This window comes from Mastigoproctus giganteus, chromosome 13, assembly GCF_048544385.1.
Source record: "Mastigoproctus giganteus isolate SK-2022 chromosome 13, ASM4854438v1, whole genome shotgun sequence".
Taxonomy (NCBI): domain Eukaryota; kingdom Metazoa; phylum Arthropoda; class Arachnida; order Uropygi; family Thelyphonidae; genus Mastigoproctus; species Mastigoproctus giganteus.
Window position 1 is genome coordinate 50763012 of NC_143587.1, and position 20092 is coordinate 50783103.

A 20092-nucleotide genomic window follows, 5' to 3' on the forward strand; every position below is an offset into this window, starting at 1 on the left:
TCTCCAGCTCTCCACAATAGCAGAGAGGATCATATATAATTCCAAGACTTGAGATTTTGGCTCTGATGGATCCGTGCCCTGTTTGCATGAAAGTTGTGTACAGGCCGGGAGAGAACCATAAAGGAGACTTAGGATATACCTTGTTGAAATGTGGAATAAATTATCTAGTGATATCTTCTTTAGTATAATTAGCCCATCTATCTTGCCATATCTGCTGTAAATGGAGGCTAAGGCGCTTCTTTTCAGCAATCAAGTTATTAGTGGGATCAATGGTAAGTGTAAGTGTAAGTGTGTGTTGTTGTCTTACGGCACCAGGGGTTTCCCCCCATCTCCGCGTTGCTTTCATTGTGGTGAACCAGTTCACTGGGAAATGCCAGAGATTTAAAAGTGTGTGGGAATTGTTCATGTGTTGTGTTCTGTACCGTTGTTCATCTGGTCATTTAGCTGTTGGACCCCTATTGAGGCCCAACGTTGTCCCACTTACGCCCCGTGGAGGCAGACCAGGAACCCAGTAGCTGTAGATTCACTCTGGCAGGTCCTGCCGCTTAATTTCCTGGGATTTCGGCGGCTAGGTTGTGGTCCATGAACATCACCGATGTGCCTTTTGATAGTCGGCAGAGGAGCCCGCAATGTATCACCTCCAGGACCAAAGGAAGGGCGCCTGCCAGCACCTGAAGGGCATAGGTGCTGACAGTACGGCAGGCCCTGGTAAAGGTGAGGAGGCTAAATCGTCGAATAGTTTCGAGCTTCTTTCTGTTTACTGCTATTTTTGCTCTCGGATACCATATCCTTGCAGCGTATGTAATCACCGGTAGAAATACTGCTTTGTAGAACAGCGAAAGAGTGCGGCGGTTGAGGGCCCCAATCCCGATGTGTAACTCTGGCGACCAAGGCAGTATAGTTCCTTAACTTTGTCTGCAGGTGTTTCAAATGTGGGAGGAATGTAAGTCCTGAGTCCAGGATTATTCCTAGATATTTCAGTTCAGTAGTGAACCATATTGTGGTCTCGTTTATCTTGATTTACGGACGTCTTCTGAGGGAACCTTTCAGTAAGATGGAATTAGTCTTCATTAAAGAGATTTGAAGATTATGATCCCTTGCCCAGTTTTGTAATATCAAGAGAGCCTGATTTGCAGAATTTTCTAGCTGCGCTCTGCAGTCTGCAGACACGGCCAGGATCAGATCATCTACATAGGCCTGGGAGATAACTTCATTCAGGTTAGTGTTGAGGAAGTCATCAAGTACAACATTCCAAAGGAGCGTCCCAGCACCAAGCCCTGGAGACAACCTCTGTAAACTTGGCGTTTGTCTCTGCAGTATGGTGCATTGACAATTATTTCTCTGGCTGTGAGGTAGCTTCTTATGGTGTTATAAAGGTTTCTGGGAAGATAGACAGGTCTTAGTCGGCTGAGGACGTTCGGCCACCAGCCAGTCGAACGCCCCAATTTGATTGGATACTATGATGCAGTCACAAAAGAACTGGATGCAGGGAATAACATTGATATCATATATTTGGATGTTAGAAAGACTTTGAATACTGTTGCACTTGGAAAACTGCTGCAGAAATTGGAGCAGTGTCGCATTGGAGGCAAATTGCTGCTGTGGATAAAGGGAAGGTGGAGTGAGAGAACACAGAGCGTGATAATCAATGGACACTGCTCATCGTGGACTAATGTTATTAGCGGAGTCTCCCAGGGTTCAGTGTTGGGTCCATTTTTGTTTTCTATATTTATTAATGATAATTATGATGGTATATCAGGCTTAATATCCAAGTTTGCAGACGATACGAAGATGGCATGGTTGTTAATGACACTAATGACAGTACGCTGCTGGAACAGGATCTGGAAAGGTTGAGCAGATGGGCTGAGAGGTGCCAACTGAGGTTTAACATTGACCAATGTAAAGTACTGCATACGGGAAGCAGTAACCCCAGAGTAACGTATCAACTCTGTGGTACCACACTGTCAGTGGTAGAGAATGAAAAGGACCTGGGAGTAATTGTGCAGGCAGATATGAAGTATTCTGAGCAATGCAGACGGGCTGCAAGAGTAGCTCATGGCGTCTTGACAATGATATACAGGAATTTTTCTAGCAAGGATAAGGAGGTGGTTAGCTCCTTGTACAATGCAATGGTCAGGCCTCACCTTGAGTACTGTATACAGTACTCAAGGTGAGTACTGTTTACAGGTCTGGAGGCCTCATTTTTAGGAAGGATGTTGAGCTGCTGGAGCGAGTGCACAGAAGGGCAACGAGATTAGTGAATGAAACAAAGGGTTCCCTTACGAAGAAAGGCTTAAGTTTTGCAGATTACAGTGTCCCGAGACTAGACACCTGTGAGGTGTATTAGACTTTGAATGGTTTGAGCTTGCTCAATGCTAATGGAATTCTTCCTCTTGCTCAGAATAATCACTTGAGAGGGCATAAATTCAAATTCAGGAGAGACAGTTGTAGGGTAGAGGAGTGGAAGTTTGCCTTTAGCCATGGTGTGATTGATTGCTGGAACAAATTTCCATCTGGCGTTAATTTTTTTTTTTTTTTTGGGAGATGCTTTATAAGCTTGCTTTGTTGCATCATGTGCCTTTACTAATGTTAATTCTAATTAAGCCTGATATACCGTCTTCTGTATCCTTAATAAATACAGAAAACAGCAATGGAACCAACGCGGAATCCTGGGGAACTCCACTAATTACATTAGTCCATAAAGAGCAGTGTCCATTGATTATCACTCTCTGTCTTCTCCTACACAACCATACTTTTTTGTTTTCCATTGTAGCAACTTGCCCTTAATGCCATACTGCTCCAACTTCAATTTGTACAGTAGTCTTTCATTTGGAACAGTATGGAAATTTCTATTGGATACTGGAAATTTGAATGGCAGGATGCCTATATAATCAAATATTCGCCTTCGGCGACACTGTTCACCAAAAATAATTTGTTCTGTTAATTTTGTCTGGCAGTGTACTGTACTTATATAAAGTTGTGAAGTAAAATGATACTAGCCAAAGTTTTAGGTTTCTATTGGGCGACTAACGAGTTCATATGTAAATGCATTTTTTTTTTTTTTTTTTTTTTTTTGTATGATGTGACAAGTGCTTGTTTGTTTATTGTAATTTACTTTTTTACTTAGATGAAATTTCAATATATATGTTATTCATCATTGAGAAATCGTGAAAAGCAAAATATAATCATCCCCACAATTATATTAAATTGAAGAACTAGGAGTGGCTTGTTAAACTTGTCAACTGATGTTTCGACCGACAGAGATGGGTTACTGCACTCATCTGTGATCGTGTAAAACATGGAGTTTGCAAAATTCATGCATCACATCAAGAATGTCATGGACATACGATGACAGTAAATGTAATGTATACTGTTTGGTTTAGGGCTTTTTCTAATGGCGCAATCTAGTGTTTTTCGAATACCTATACTAAAGTTGGCTCTAATCCTTTGTGGATGTGGAATGATCCTCATCATATTGCTGACTGACGGAAATGCTGTATTCCCCTTACGTAACGGATGGAGGAAAGATTTATCATTACTAAAGCATGATGTATTTTCAAGTAATCATGGGCAAAAGAAGTTCGAAGCAATTGAAAGCTTTCATCTTGTTGAAAATATTACAGTCGACTGCAGCGTGGTGGAATGTATAGATGTACTCCTGTTATTCACCCGCGCTAATGAAATCCCTGGATTAAAGCAAAAGTTTTCAACTTGTGTGTCTTCGATATTAACTCACACAGTAACACCTCAGAGGTTGCACGTAATAACAGATGATGCCAGTTTGTCTATTGCCAAACAAATTCTTCATGATTTTTCTGCAATTGCAAACTCTGATGTTCAGGTGAGTACTTGTTATCCCATCAAAGATATAACTTATTAAAAAAAAAAAAAAAAAGAAGCTAAAGGCAATTTTGACTCTCCTGGTTACAATATGTGACATAAATGTCAGACACCCTAGTCTGTAGTACATATTTTTTAACATTAACTAAATCTTTGTCTAACAATAATATGAATAATATTTTGTTTACAATCTCTTATAAGAGTAATCATGAGAAAAGAAATAACATAATTGAAGTGGAAATTTATAATCAGTGTCACATAAACTAGTAAAAGCGGAATCACAATAGTAATATTAATGGAAATACGAAACCAGTTAAGTCTCTAATAAATTAATCTGTTTTATAGAAATACTCAAGTTTTATGTCTGGCATGCATTCTTAAGTAAAGCAGAAACATTACTCTAGGCAAGTGGTCAGGTGGAAGGGTGCAAGCATACATGCTATGAGTATGTATGCTTGCACCCTTCTACCTGAGTTTAAGATGGTGATGGTGCTGCAGTGGCAACACCATCACCATCTTAAACTCCCCAAATTCTTTAACAAAATCCACAAGCTCCTTCCATGTCCCAACCCTCGATGTTGCTATCATATTCTCATCCTTTGGGGAAACGATTATTTCACCTGATGCAGTACCATACTAAGCAGTAACAACGTTGTGAATAGCATCACTTTGGCTGCAATTTGTGCCCTTTTTGTTGCACATCAACCTAGTTACTGTATAAATTGGTGGTATCAGATGGTATGCTCTTCAACGTAATGTTCGACATACAGTAATTGAAAATAATCAAAATATTCCTTTTTTGTGAAGCTGTTCTTCTCTTTATTGAATAATGAAAACTGAAAAATTTTGACTGTAAGCCAAACACTCTGTTGGCTTTGTAATTGTAAAGAAGTTGGTTAACTACTTTAAAATATCTTTACTTGGAAAATTTTCTAATCACAGGCAGGAACAGTTTTTTACTGCCATTTTCTTTGCATCATAACAGAATAGTAATTCTTTCTTTACTTACCTTATCAAATGAACTAATGAGACTCATGACAGAGAAGAAAAATGCTTAGGATGCATATAAATTATCAGGCAACACAGAAGCCTATGGCAGATATAAGCTAGTCTGTAATCAAGTCACAAAGGGGGTTAGGCAGGCGAAGGAAGATTACGAGAAATCTTTGGCAAAGGATGCTAAGAAAAACAGCAAGGATTTCTTTACTTATATAAACTCTAAAAGGAAGGGGATGAATTTGATTGGTCCACTTGATATCGATGGTTCAACTGTTGATGATCCTGCTCAGATGGCAAACAAACTGAATGAGTATTTTGCATCTACATTCACACATGAGGAGTTATTAAGGTTTGAAAATGCCAGAAGGTTATCAAATTGTAGCAGGGTAGTAAATGATTTTGTAATAACTGAGAACAAAGTGGAGGAGAAATTGTTGAAGTTAAACATAAGAAAGGCACCTGGGGTGGATGGGATCTATCCAGTTATATTAAAGGAGGCGGCAAAGGAAGTAAGCAAACTCTTAGCCATAATTATGAGAGCATCCTTGGACTCAGGGGAGGTCCCCACGGACTGGTGCAAATGTATCCCCAATTCACAAAGGGGGATTGAAGGGTGGCATGAGTAATTACAGACCACTTAGTTTAACTTCTGTTTCGGGTAAAATAATGGAGTCACTGGTTAAAGATGCATTGCAGGATCATCTAGACAAGACTGCAGCAATAATTCAGACAGAGCATGGGTTTGTTAAGAGAAAGTCTTGTCTGACAAATTTGATTGGTTATTATGATGTGGATACAAAGAAACTAGATGCAAAAAATAATGTTGATATACTTGGATTTCAGGAATGCTTTTGGCACTATTGCACATGGAAGACTACTGTACAAATTGGAGCAGAATGTTATTAAGGGTAAGTTGCTACAATGGATAAAAGGATGGTTGAGTGGGAGAAGACAGAGGGTGGTAATCAATGGGTGCTACTCTTCATGGACTAATGTTATTAGTGGAGTCCCACAGGGTTCGGTTTTGGGTCCGCTGTTGTTGTGTATTTATCAATGATATTGATGAAGGTATATCAGGCTTAGTGTCGAAGTTTGCAGATAATACAAAGGTTGGCAGGGTTGTTAATGACAGTAATGGCAGTGTGCTACTGCAATAGGATCTAGAAAATTTGGGCAAATGTGTTGAGAAGTGGCAACTGAAGTTTAACCTTGACAAATGCAAAGTACTGCATATAGGTATAAGTAACCCCAGAGAAACATACCAACTGTGTGGTACAACAGTTAAGGTGGTAGAAAATTAAAAAGACCTGGGGAGTAATTGTGCAGTCAGACAAGAAGTTTTCTGAGCAATGCAGACAGGATGCCAGGGCAAGTCATGGGGTTTTGTCAATGATATATAGGAATTTTGCTAGCAGGGAAAAAGGAGGTGATTGTCCCTCTGTATAAGGCAATGGTCAGGCCACGCCTTGAGTACTGCATACAGGTCTGGAGGCCTCATTTTAGGAGGGCTGTAGATTTGCTTGAGCATGTACAGAGAAGGGCAAAAAGATTGGTGAGTGGAATGAAGGGATCCTCTTACCAAGAGAAGCTTAAGTTCTGCAAATTGATGTGGCTGGAGACTAGGCACCTGCGAGGTGATCTGATTGCGGTGTATAAGGCCTTGAATGGGTTGAGCACGCTGAATTCTGATGGGATCCTTCCACTTGTTCAGATTACGAACCTAAGGGGGTATAAATTCAAATTGAGGAAAGACAGATGTAGAACAGATGTGCGGAAATATGCCTTTAGCCAGCGGGTGGTTATTTACTGGAACAAACTTCCATCTGTCATTGTGGAAGATGATAGATTAAATAAATTTAAGGAGGAACTGGACAAACATTTAGAGAAATTTTTGTAATTTTTTTTTTTTTTTTTTTTTGGCTGATGCTGTATAGGCTCATACACTTGCTTTCTTGCATTACATGCTACTACCTTTCTGCCATTGCAAGCCTGTCTTTGAACAGCAAGTGTCTTGTTTAGGAATAAAACTTTAATTAATTAAGATTGTACTAAACATTGCATTAACCATAAAAAAAATGACAATTTATTTCTCATAGGATAAAATGGACTTATAATACATGTTAACTAAGATTTGTAATAAGTGATTATGTTATGTAGAAAAGCCTATCGTTTTTTCAGGAGAACGATATAGGCTCTGTATAAACTGTTTATATCAACAAGATTCTGCTGTAAGGCAATGCTGATGTAGATCTTGTTCAAAGCATTATTTTGTACATGGCATCTTTGCCATGTACAAAATAATGCTTTGTGAAGTGTGTGCACAATAAAGTTGTGTCATGTCTCAGTATTAAAATATCTCAGTTAAAGCCTCAGTATTACATAACAAATAAATATCAGTGTTCCTTAGAAGTATATTGCTATATATTTGCAATGTGTAAGACTTGAGAACTCAGTATTGATATATTTCCACAATGTGGGAGATGCTAATGTGGATGGTTGATCTCCAGATAATTTATTAATAAGCTTTGAGCCCAAATAAAAAGCCCAAATATTTTTGTTTAATATGCTTGGCACTGTGCTAACAGTTTTCAAAAATGAGAACTTGATTCTGACATTGACCTCTCACAGTGTGATGCCATGATATGCAACATTCAAAGAATGCTTTACCATAAATGAAGCACTTTATATGACTTGCAGCATTAATTTGATAACAAGGTTGCAATATATATTTTGCTGTGAATATAGTGCTAATGAAAACTTTTTTATAATTATTTTAAAGTATTACTGACTTATATACAAGCATAGTAGTGTTTAGCTATTTGTATTCAGGTATTTTTCAGCATGTTTCTATAGTTTATATATAAATTCCCCATTTTAAGTATAATTTATTTCCAATCATAAATTTAATATCAGTTATTTGAAAGGTGGCTGATATTTTAAAAAATTAAGATGGAAGAGTGATGAATCCATTGATCAAATTAAAAATGGAAAATAGCAAAGAAAGAAGAAAAGGTGAAATTTGAAAGTGGATAAGAACTTCAAAAGCAGAACAAATGGCTACTGCAAGAACAAATGAAACTTTTGAGCAAACTGAAGTCAGACAAGCAGCTGACAGTGCTAGACAGAAATATCAGAGAAAACATTACAACTTAACAGTAGTGCTATCATTTGCTAATTGCAGTAGATATGGTGTGATATATGATGAGAATTACCTGTAGGGTGTCTGTGGGAAATAATGAAGGAATTTAGAAACTCCCTCACACAAAATAAAAAAAAAAAAAATTATAAAGAAAAAGTGTAATTAAAAGATTCATTGTAGGGCAAATTACATTCTGATTTTTCTTGTTATTATATGAGGAGTTTAGGCCAAAATGGATGTCAGATGAACTAATGAGGCATATGGCAGAGAAGAAAAATGCATGGGATACTTACAAATTAACACATGACACAGAAGCCTATGATAGATACAAGTTGATATGCAACCAAGTTACAAAGGAGGTTAGGCAGGCGAAGGCAGATTACGAGAAATCCTTGGCAAGGGATGCAAAGAAAAACAGCAAAGAGTTCTTTACTTATGTAAACTATAGAAGGAAGGGGATGAATCAGATTGGTCCACTTGATATTGATGGGTCAACTGTTGATGATCCTGCTCAGGTAGCTAACAAACTAAATGAATATTTTGCATCGACATTCACACATGAGGAGTTATTCAGCGAGGGGAATGCCAGAGGTGTATTCAACTCTAGCAGTAAGCTACAGAATCTTGAAATAACTGGGAGTAAAGTGGAGGAGAAACTGTTGAAGATAAACACAAGAAAGGCACCCGGGGTGGATGGGATCTATCCAGTTATATTAAAGGAGGCAGCAAAGGAAGTAAGCAAACCCTTAGCCATAATTATGAGAGCTTCCTTGCACTCAGGGGAGGTACCCATAGACTGGAAATGTGCAAATGTGACCCCAATTCACAAAGGAGGATCAAAGGCTGACACAAGTAATTATAGACCTGTGAGCTTAACTTCTGTTCCAGGAAAATTAATGGAGGCACTGGTTAAAGAAGCACTGCAGGATCATTTAGACAAGACTTCAGTTATAGCTCAGACACAGCATGGTTTTGTTAAGGGGAAGTCTTGCCTGACCAACTTGATTGGATACTATGATGCAGTCACAAAAGAACTGGATGCAGGGAATAACTTTGATATTATATACTTGGATCTTAGAAAGGCTTTTGATACTGTTGCACATGGAAGACTGCTACACAAATTGGAGCAGTGTGACATTGGAGGCAAATTGCTGCTATGGATAAAGGGGTGGTTGAGGGGGAGAAGACAGAGAGTGGTAATCAATGGACACTGCTCATCGTGGACTAATGTTATTAGTGGAGTCCCTCAGGGCTCAGTGTTGGGTCCATTATTGTTTTCTGTATTTATAAATGATATTGATGATGGTATATCAAGCTTAATGTCCAAGTTTGCAGATGATACAAAGGTTGGCAGGGTTGTCAAGGACACTACTGACACTATGCTGCTGCAACAGGATCTGGAAAGGTTGAGCAGATGGGCTGAGAGGTGGCAAATGAAGTTTAACATTGACAAATGTAAAGTACTACACATGGGAAAAAGCAACCCCAGAGCAACGTATCAACTCTGTGGTACTACACTGACAGTGGTAGAGAATGAAAGGGACTTGGGGGTGATTGTGCAGGCAGATATGAAGTTCTCTGAGCAGTGCTGACGGGCTGCAAGAGTAGCTCATGGAATATTGTCAATGATATACAGGAATTTTTCCAGCAGGGATAAGGAGGTGATTATTCCATTGTATAAGGCAATGGTCAGGCCACACCTAGAGTACTGTATACAGGTCTGGAGGCCTCATTTCAAGAAGGATGTAGAGCTGCTGGAACGAGTACAGAGAAGGGCAACAAGATTAGTGAATGGAACAAAGGGGTGCTCTTACGAAGAAAGGCTTATGTTTTGCAAATTACAGTGTCTGGAGACTAGGCACCAGCGAGGTGATCTGATAGAGGTGTATAAAGCCTTGAATGGTTTAAGCATGCTCAATGCTGATGGGATTCTTCCTCTAGCTCAGAAAAATCACCTGAGAGTGTATAAATTCAAATTGAGGAAAGACAGATGTAGGATAGACGTGCGGAAATTTGCCTTTAGCCAGCGCGTGGTTGGTTGGTGGAACAGACTCCCATCCCTTGTGGTGGAGGTTGATAGCCTAAATAAGTTTAAGGCTCAGCTGGACAGGTATTTTGAACGAACAGAGGGGTGAAGTGGAAGTGGGTTTTTTTTTTTTTTTTTTTTGGCTGATGCTGCATAAGCTTGCTTTCTTGCATCAAATGCCTATGCTAATGCTAATATTGATGGGTTACACACTAATTATACTTTGAGTGGCCACTCTGTTAGCTGCACTTACCTAATAGTGAATAGTTCTCCTTTTAGCACTTAGAACAGCCTGAATTTGTTATGATGTGGACTTGGCAAGGTGCTGAAAGTGTGTCACAGGGATGCTTGTCCACGTTAACTTTTTTTCCATAGTTGCAAATTGGATGGTTGCAGATCTTGACTCTAGTGTTCATTCCACCTCATCTCATGGGTACTCAGTTGGCATTAGATCTGGTGACTAGGGAGACCACTGCAGTAAGCAGAATTCACTCTTGTGTTTGTGAATCCAGTTCTCTATGTTTCTGGCCTTGTGACATGGCACATTATCCTGCCAGAAGAATTCGTTTGTAGTTAGATACACTGTAACCGCAAAGGGATGTGCCTAGTTGTTATCAAGGGACCTCATGTGTACCACAAAAATGCTCCCCACGCCATTACACCATCATCCAGCAGCAGCCTGAATTGTTGGCAGGATGGGCTGTGGATTCATGCTGTTTTTGCCATATTCTGGTTGTCTCCATCAACATGAAATAGCAGGAACTGGAATTCATCAAACTAGCAACATTTCTTCAGTCCTCTACTGCCTGGCATGGTGTTTCTGATCCCACTGCAACCATACCTTCTTGTTATTTGCTGACCAGATTAAAATCAGTTTGGTCATTGGCTGTGACACCTCATCTGTAACAGGATATAATGAGTTATACATTCTGAAATATCTCTTTGACATTTCAGATGTCATTCTGAAATGACTGTAGGCTTTCTGTTATTCTGCACAATGCTTGCTGACCTCCATTGGCCTCTCATATCAATGAGCTATATCCAACCACAGAATTGCCATTGGCTGTGTGTTATTTGGTTATTGGTATCAGAAAGACCAATCTGAATACACCCAAGATGCAGTTATATGTGCAAACTCCAGCATGGTTGCAATTTCTAGGATGTTAATACAAGCACCAACTGCTGTTCAAAGGACACATCTTGCACACATACATCATCCCTGTATATCTACCACCTACTTTATATTGGTAGAAATATGTGATGTTGCTACTGATGGACTGTTCCATTTCATGAAAAGGTTAGGTGTATTTAATAAAGTAGCCACTAGGTGTATAATAATGCACTTGTAGTGCAAAGGCATTTTGTACTTAGCCAAAACAAAATTTCATACAAATGCATCAAATGACTATGTTGTGAAACAGATCATCATAAGTTGTATCAGTTTTACACTTCAAAGAGCACCATTATAATTGCTATTTTTTATTGTACTATGTGTTTGCATTAGTAGAGACATGATGCAAGAAAGCAAGCTTATACAGCATTAGCCAAAAAAAAACCTTTCCATTTGCTCCAAATGTTTGTCCAGTTATTCCTTGAATTTATTTAAGATATCAACTTCCACAACGACAGATAAAACGTTTGGTCCATCAATCAACCACCTGCTGGCTAAAGGCAAATTTCCACACATCTATTCTGTAACTGTCTTTTCTCAGTTTGAAATTGTGTCCCCTCAAGTGTGTGTAATCTGAGCAAGACGAAGAATCCCATCAGCAATGGGCTTGTTCAAACCATTCAAAGCCTTATATACCTCAGTCAGATCACTTTGCAGGTGCCTAGTCTCCAGACACTGCAATTTGCAGAACTTAAGCCTTCCTTGGTAAGAGCAACCCTTTGTTTCCCTTGTCAATCTCATCCTCTATATTCATTCCAGCACCGATGCATCCTTCCTAAAATGAGGCCTCCAGACCTGTATGCAGTACTCAAGGTGTGGCCTGACCATTGCCTTATACAAGGGGATAATCACCTCCTTACCCCTGCTAGCAAAATTTCTGTATATATCTGGGGAGGTGTTATCTTGGATGTACGTACACAACTCTAGATACTGGAAGTCGGTACTGTAACCGGTGCATGCTACTATACTGAGGTAATCCTTCCCCATGTGCGTCTGTTCTGAGGTGCCATTGGCCCCGAGTTTGTGTTTATGGATGATAACGCCACACCCCATCACACTGCAGCTGTTGATATTCTTTTGGAAAGTGAGGACATTGTTCGTATGGATTGGCCTGCCCATTCCACCGATCTAAATCCCATTGAACACATATGGGACACTCTGGGGAGATGCCTAATGGCACGTCCACTCCCACCAGAAAATCTTCGCCAGCTGAAGATGCTGCTGACAGAGGAATGGACGATGTTACCGCAAGAACTTATCAACAACCTTGTTCTAAGTATGGACGGGTGGTGCAAAGCTTGCATTGACATTAGGGGTGGCCATATCTCCTACTGAGGACCACCTCTTCCCTTTGTTCCATCTTTGGCAGCGATTCATCTGTATCATGGCAGCCAGTGCTATGTTGCCATTTTTGAATAAAGTCCCTTTGTACCGTTTTGTTTCCGTTGTTGTGTCAGTGTTGTTTTCTTCATCATTTCTGTACCTCACAAGGTTCCTTTGGTATGCTTTTCCCATATCCAGGCCACTTCTATGATAAGCTACTAGTGAAAACCCTGACTGGTCCTTAAATTTTGCACACCAGTGGAGGATGGTTCCTAGAGTTATACATGCCTACATATAAATTTAAAAATGCAACCTTTTATTCCTGAAAGTTTATTATTGGAGAAATTAATTTTGCTGCCTATGTATTGATCACGCAATACCTACTCAGTTGAATGGCCCTACTTATTAGCTTTAATTTATTTGAAGTTTGAATAAATGCATAATATAGCATTTTGGGACATGTGATGGGGCGCCTCCGTAGCCATGTGGGCAGGGGCAGCAGTACATAGCACACGCTTCTTGATTAGACTGGCGTTCGAGCCTGTGCCCACCAAATACGGAGGATGCGGAAAGGTCAGGGAATGACCACCGCATATCCCCGGAGCAATATGGCCTTAGTTGCTAATGCTCCTAAAAACCAAACAAACAACAACATGTGATGGAACTATTCTTTAGAATATATGGTTTCTACATAGCATCATTGCATCTTTCAGTGTTCTCCACAGAAAATTTTGCCAGCTAGTCTGGCAATATGAAGTAGCTGGGTGGGGAAGTGTAATACTTTGCAATATTATAAAATTTTCTGTTATTTTTAAATGTGACTTAAGTGATCCAGAGCAAAAATTAATCACATAATTTAACATTATATGCTCCTGTCACAGGGGCATATAATGTCTGGGTTCATACGATCACATAGTATGTTTGAATTAATATTGATCAAGATCAGTAAGCAGTACCATATGGTACCACAAGAATCACTTAAATTTTAACTGGGCAGTCAGTTAAATTCACTGGACGGTTAAATTCACCCATTCGATAGGTCCTGAGGAGTACACAGTCTTTTATTCATTAGTATTTTTCAAAAACAAGCATCTGTTGCTTGAGTGTAATGAGCACCCTATGTGATTATTCTCACTAATACTGATGGGTGGGGTGGTGGCAAATTCAAACAGTAATGGAGATACTGATACCAGTGGCTGTTGGCACCATATTTTGATGCCACAGGCAGTAACCCCTCCCCAATTTTTCAAGTTCTTCCCCATGGCACAAACCCATTTTTAAGAAAAACTGCTGATTCTTGTTAAATTGAATGTCAGATTTCAATCTGAACTTGAAAATTTTATATATCACCCATCATTTTCAAGGGAAAAGAAAATGGAAGATTTGTGTAAAAATGAAATTTTATGATAATTAATAACGAAACATTAAATGCAAAATATTTTTGGTAAATTTTTGCTTTTACAATAAAGATTGAGATCTGATCAATATCCAACAATATTTGGCCAGCATATCTGGATTTCATCTTTCCTCATGGCAGTTTTCCATATCCGATAACTTCAGTAGAAAAAAAAAACAAAAAAAAAAACCAGATATTCAACATTAAATGCAAAAATATTCAAATGCAAAATCAGATATTTCATGATGAACCTTTTTATGTACATCACTGATAGCACATGGGTCTGTTGCTAAAAACCTAAATGTGAATGCAGGAAATGTAACTAACAGTATCTTGCAACTAGCAGTGGATGTTCTCTTGCACCCACCTCACTATGTCCATATTAAAACTTATTAGCATTAGGTACATCTTCTTCTCCATGTCCTGACCTCTATTAGGAGGTTAGAAACCACAGTAGCAAATGTCTCTTGCAGCTCTGAATAGCTGCTCAGTGTTCAGTTCTGTCCTGTTCTTCATATTATCTTGCCTTTATATGCATCTTCTCTAAGGCTTTCTTCTCTCCTACATTCTCCCCTCAATAATTAGCCGTTGAATTGCATATTTGTTGTTCCGTATCAGGTGTCTGAGATTTTTTTTTTACTGTTTTTTTTTTTTCTCTTCATCATCATGAACTTGGTCCAGCTTAAGTCTTTTAAGACCTGTTCCATTGTAGCTCTTGGAGGTAGTCTTGATCTCGCCATCGTTGTCTTATTCAACCCACATCTCTCTTGCCTGTAGGTTTGTAGTTAAAGGCTAATTTTGGGATCCGGTCTGGGTTCATTCTTTCTATGTAGCTGATCCATTTTTTCTGATACCATTTTATGTCATTTATTATGTTATCTACTTTTAATTTCTCGCAGATATCCAAATTTCTTTGGTGGTCTAGTCTCGTAAAGCCTAATAATGGGCTTAAAAATCTCATTTGTGCCAGTTCTAGTTTGTGTGCATCTTTCTTATTTATGACCCAAGTCTCACAACTGTAGAAGAGGGCTGATTTTTGAAGTGATGTTGTGCAGTCGTAATTTTGTTTTAGTTGTCATTTGTTTTCCGAAGTGGTGTTTAATCGTTCCATTCATTTTATTATATGTTTGTAGTTTAGTATGGATGTCTTTCCCTTCATTTGATATTAAATTTCCCAAATAGGTGAAGTCAGATATTTGTTCTATTATTTTGTCATCAGTAACAGTTTTGACTCTTTGTATGTTTTTTCCACATAATCCCATTTGAGGTGGAGATTTTCATCTCATACTTTTTACCTATTTTATTCAGTTCATTTGCTGCTATCTGTAGTTCATCTTCGGATTTTGCTTTTATAACTTGATCTTTTCTCTACATTCTTTGGCAGTTCACAGGTTTTTCCAATTCTATGCAGGATACTCTCATTGGTTATCCTTGCCATCCATGGTATCTAACATTTTTCCGTATGTCCACATTTCAAACGTTTCTAGTTTGAAATGTGGACGTATTAGTTTTCAGTTTCCATATAAAATAAAAAATAAATTTTCTGTTTATACTCCAGGATGACCAAACGGTCAGAGGAGTTTACAAGATACACAGAATACAAAAATCAGCATCATACAACAAAACTGACCAAACATAACATCTAATCAAACAGACTGTAAGTTGCAGATTCAGTTGCCTTGTGCAAACAAGGCAGATCTCATTTTAAGGAAATAACTGCCTGGCCATTTCAATCTTTGCTTTTATTTCCTTATTTGGTTCATTTTTGTCATTGATCCAGCATCCTAGATATTTGAACTTGTCAACTCTCTATCAGCCTTTCATTTAACATAAGAGGTGTTGGCATCGCCTTGTTAAGTACCATGAGCTTAGTTTTTCTGACATTAATCACACGAGTGAGGAGTATCTGTAAGTGCTTCATATTATTTGTACAGAGTACAGCATCATCTGCCTAGTTGAAGGTTGTCATTGACAACCCTTCCATTGACAGATATTTCCTCATTTCTTCCAGCAAAAAAAAAAAACAAAAAAAAAAAACAAAAAAAACAATTTCACATAACCATTCCCTCTAAAAGTTTGTCCAGTTCCTCAAATTTATTTAAGCTATCAGCTTCTACAACAACAGATGGAAGTTTGTCCTTTTCATCATAGCCAGACTCCTCAAGGATCTTGATGAGCTTGGTGTTGTTGGATTCGATCAAAGGCCTAAAATTCAAAAGAAAGATGGGTGTTGATCTGCTGTTCTCTGCACCTTTGCATCATGACCTAGGCACAAAACTGTGCTTCTTTTGTACCCAGTCCTTCCCTAAATCCAATTAGGCTTATGATTGAGTTAATTTCATAGATTTTCATGTAATAATTAATATGTAACTTTGCTCATATAGTATCAAAAGGGTACTTATGATCAAAACCATTTGACAATCTCTAACAAAAAAAGAAAAAGGAAAAAAAACTGCTCTGGGAATTGTCTGTATGTGCGGTAGGCAGTGGTCTTAAATATCAGGAAGCACTTTAACCCTGTATGCATACCCTGCATTTTCCCATACTGCTTTGAGAAAATCCGCCCATCACCACCAAATACGGAGGATGTGGAAAGGTCAGGGAATGACCACCGCATATTCCCGGAGCAATATGGCCTTAGTTGCTAATGCTCCTAAAAAATCAAATAACAACTTGGGAAAATCCATGGGTTTTCATATAGAATTTTGACATATTGTATATGACAGTACCAACACCCTGCAGTTATGTTCAGAAACAATTTTTAAGAGGATGAGGAGATTACCATTTTATGAAACAATAGTGTTTGATAAATAAATCCCTAGATTGTTATATTTATTTTAAAGATCTCTTTGCCATTCTTATAAATGTACTTACATGTTATCATTTATTTTTAGGTATTCTTCTACAATGTGGAGAGTGTTATAGAACCTATCCATGATGTAGTTAATTACATGAAACCCCATTTTAGTTATAAACCTGGAGCATACTATAGTGATGCACTATTTTTTCTCTCTATTGCAATTCATCGAGTATTTCCTCAGGATAGATTAATTATGACAGATGTTGATGTACAGTTTTTCTCTGATATTAAAGAATTGCATTATCATTTTGACAATTTTGGAAGAAATGCAGTTGTTGGGCTAGCCTGGGAGCAACAGCCAGTGTACCGCCACTTAGTACATGAATACAGACAACAGAACCATGATACCAGAGTAGGTAGCCCTCCACCAGATGGACTACCAGGTTTCAACAGTGGTGTATTATTGTTAGATCTGAAACGGATGCGAGAATCATCATTGTATAACACTGCCATCAATGCTACATCTGTTGAACTGTTAACCAAAAAGTACAAATTTAAAGGTCATTTGGGAGATCAAGATTTGTTTTCTCTTCTTAGCTTTGAATATGAAGATCTTTTTTATGTTTTGCCATGTGGTTGGAATAGACAGCTTTGTCAATGGTGGAAATATCATGGCTATAATGAGGTGTTTAGCCAGTATTTTAAATGCCATGAAAAAATCCATGTTTATCATGGAAACTGCAATACTCCTATACCTGATGGACCTTCTTAGTTAACATTTCTTTTCCAGGTTTGGTGCCAAAGAGAGCGAGAGAGAGTTCTCGTTTTTTCACCAAGTTATTTAGTGCCACAAATCTTAAAATATCTTTTTATAAACGTTGATTAAACTATAAAGATTTTAAACTGAAAATTGATTTGTAAGTTTTTCCTTTTTAAAAGTTTACAGATGAACACTTATTAGTTAAACTGCCATTCTTCACATGAGACTGTACAAAATAGAATGTTTATAATGTTAATATGTTATATTGTAGCTTTTCATTGTTATATTTTATTCTTTCATGTAATCCTATTTATAAGAGTTGATTTACTGTGTTAAAATAAAAAGCCGTAAGTCACAAGTACATTTATTGATTTCAAAATTCAAGTTGAGAAATGTTTTTTTTTTTTTTTTTTTTTCTATGATTTTTTTGTGATTTTCTTATTTTCTTATAATTAAAAGGAATGCTAAATCAATGAAAAAAAAATGATACATTTAATTGAATTCTGTTATTTTTTATGTACAGTTTAAGAAGAGTTAACGCACATTGTTGCTTATCACTTTTTTATGAACTAAAGAAGTTTTTTTTTTTCTGCTTTTCAGTTTATGATAATGCCAGAATTTATTAGAAAAGTTTTATGTGTGTTTGTTGTGTGATTTGAATAATCAGGAAAAAAGGAAATTCCAAATTATTACCATTGCGCTTTATACTGCTGTAATTATTAGTATACATAATGTAGTGCAAGCTGTTATTTGAAACGTAAGATATAAAGAAATATAAGTTAACAAAAATAGTAAATGGTATTTCACTAAAACTTTTTTCATAGTTTACAGTTAATTTATAGATTGCCATGTAATAGCTAATGTATAGTCTTGCTTTTGTGGTATTGAAAGGATATATATGATCAAAACCAGTCGGAGATATATGATTAAAAAACTTCTTTGTGGTCTGTTTACAAATCTTCCTTTGGATTTGTAAATGGGAGAGAGTTGTGGCACCTTGTTCAATTTTATTAGCAGACTAATTCCCAGAAAGGATTAGTGTCAATTTAATAAAATTTTCCACCTTATTTAGGTATTGTAATATGAAAATTAAATTAATTTTTGAAGATGCTTAACAGTGCATTGAACCTTTTCTTTGAGCTTTCAATGCTATTTATTTATATTTAATTGCTGTTAATAACATATAATTAAATAGCAGCTTAGTTAATTTCTGCTGAATTAGTCATTTTCCATTTCCTTTCTTATACAAAACTTTGGGATAGATTAATGTTCCTTATACTAGGATGATGTATCATTCCAGTAACATAGGTTGTTATAATCGCGTGTTCTGCTAAGTATGTTAATATGATATTGCAAATTTTTACTGTTGATCACTAGTACAGGAGCAGGTAACAGTTGCCAATTTTATTTCCTCTGTATATATGATTATTAGGTAATTTTTGTAAAATAATAAGAGAAGTTTACCTCAGTATAATACCTAGAACGCTTCCGTATTATACTCTCCAGGCCGACTGGACTAGCCAGGTGGGTAAAGTGCCTGCCTGGCAACCCAAAGGTCGTGGGTTCGAATTCCGCCTCGGGCTTGGATCAGAATAAAATGCAAAAACTGTGGGAGGTGCATTATGGCCACAGAAGCTGATGCACCAACAACTAACAAAAAAAAAAATATATATATATATACATTGTCTATATATACTCTCCAACAATTAAAAAAAAAAAAAAGAAAAGATACTCTCCAACAATTAAAAAAAAAGAAGATACTCTCCAACAAAAATTTAACAAAAAAAATTGCAAAATCGTTTTGCAAATTTTTTTGTTAAATTTATTTTAATTAATTTATTTAATTTGTTAGATTAGCATTAGATTGATTTTTAATTATTTTTTCTGTAATATAAGATTTCAGATTTTTTCTTTTTAATTGCTGGAGAGTATCATATGGAAATGTTCTATGTATTAGTCGATTCCAATTGTCCCAACACATCGGGACTAGTCCATTTTGGCCCGATTAAGCGGCTGCCCCAATTATCTGAAGTTTCACGTAAATAGTTAAAAATATGGTAATACTCCACTGGGATCTTGGGTACAAGTCCATTTTTCGACTAACAGTCAGAAACAATGCAGTGATTGACAGCTGCCACTCACTGCTTTCCATGCTCACATGTAACACTCCAAAGTCATATGATATTGCAATACATCAAAGCCTAAATAAACATAAAGAGAAACTACAATACGTTATTAAACTAAGCAAAAATAATTATAAATTTTGAAAAATAAGTCCGTTTTTGAATTAAATATCTTCCAAAATTTTGTAAAAACCCAATCTTTGGTTTAAATATCTTTTACAGCTGTTTTTTAAATAGAGATCTCTTTTTTTCGCTATAAAACAGTGGTGAAGAGGGGAATGAAAAGCCTAACTAAGATTCGAGATAGCGAGGGTCGGGCATAATCTTTAGTTAGAATATCCGTTACCGCTGTTTTTAAATAGGGAACTAATTTTCCGCTACAAAAACAGTGGTATGGTGGAGGATAAACACTAACTAAAACTACAGATAGCGAGGGCTAGGCATAATCTTTGGATAGAATATTTGTTATCGCTGTTTTTAAATAGGGAACTCCTTTTCCGCTACAAAAACAGCTT

The 20092-nt window shown here is 37.3% G+C and overlaps 1 protein-coding gene across 1 annotated transcript; it reads left to right on the forward strand.

Annotated features, from left to right (window-relative positions):
* Nucleotides 1-3229: 3229 nt before the first annotated feature.
* Nucleotides 3230-17539, forward strand: Xxylt (Xyloside xylosyltransferase). Its single transcript, XM_090387600.1, has 2 exons — nt 3230-3841; nt 16789-17539. Exons 1-2 carry the CDS (start codon nt 3395-3397, stop codon nt 17464-17466), a joined length of 1125 nt encoding a protein of 374 aa, XP_090243726.1. The 5' UTR covers nt 3230-3394; the 3' UTR covers nt 17467-17539.
* The last annotated feature ends 2553 nt before the right edge of the window (nt 17540-20092 follow it).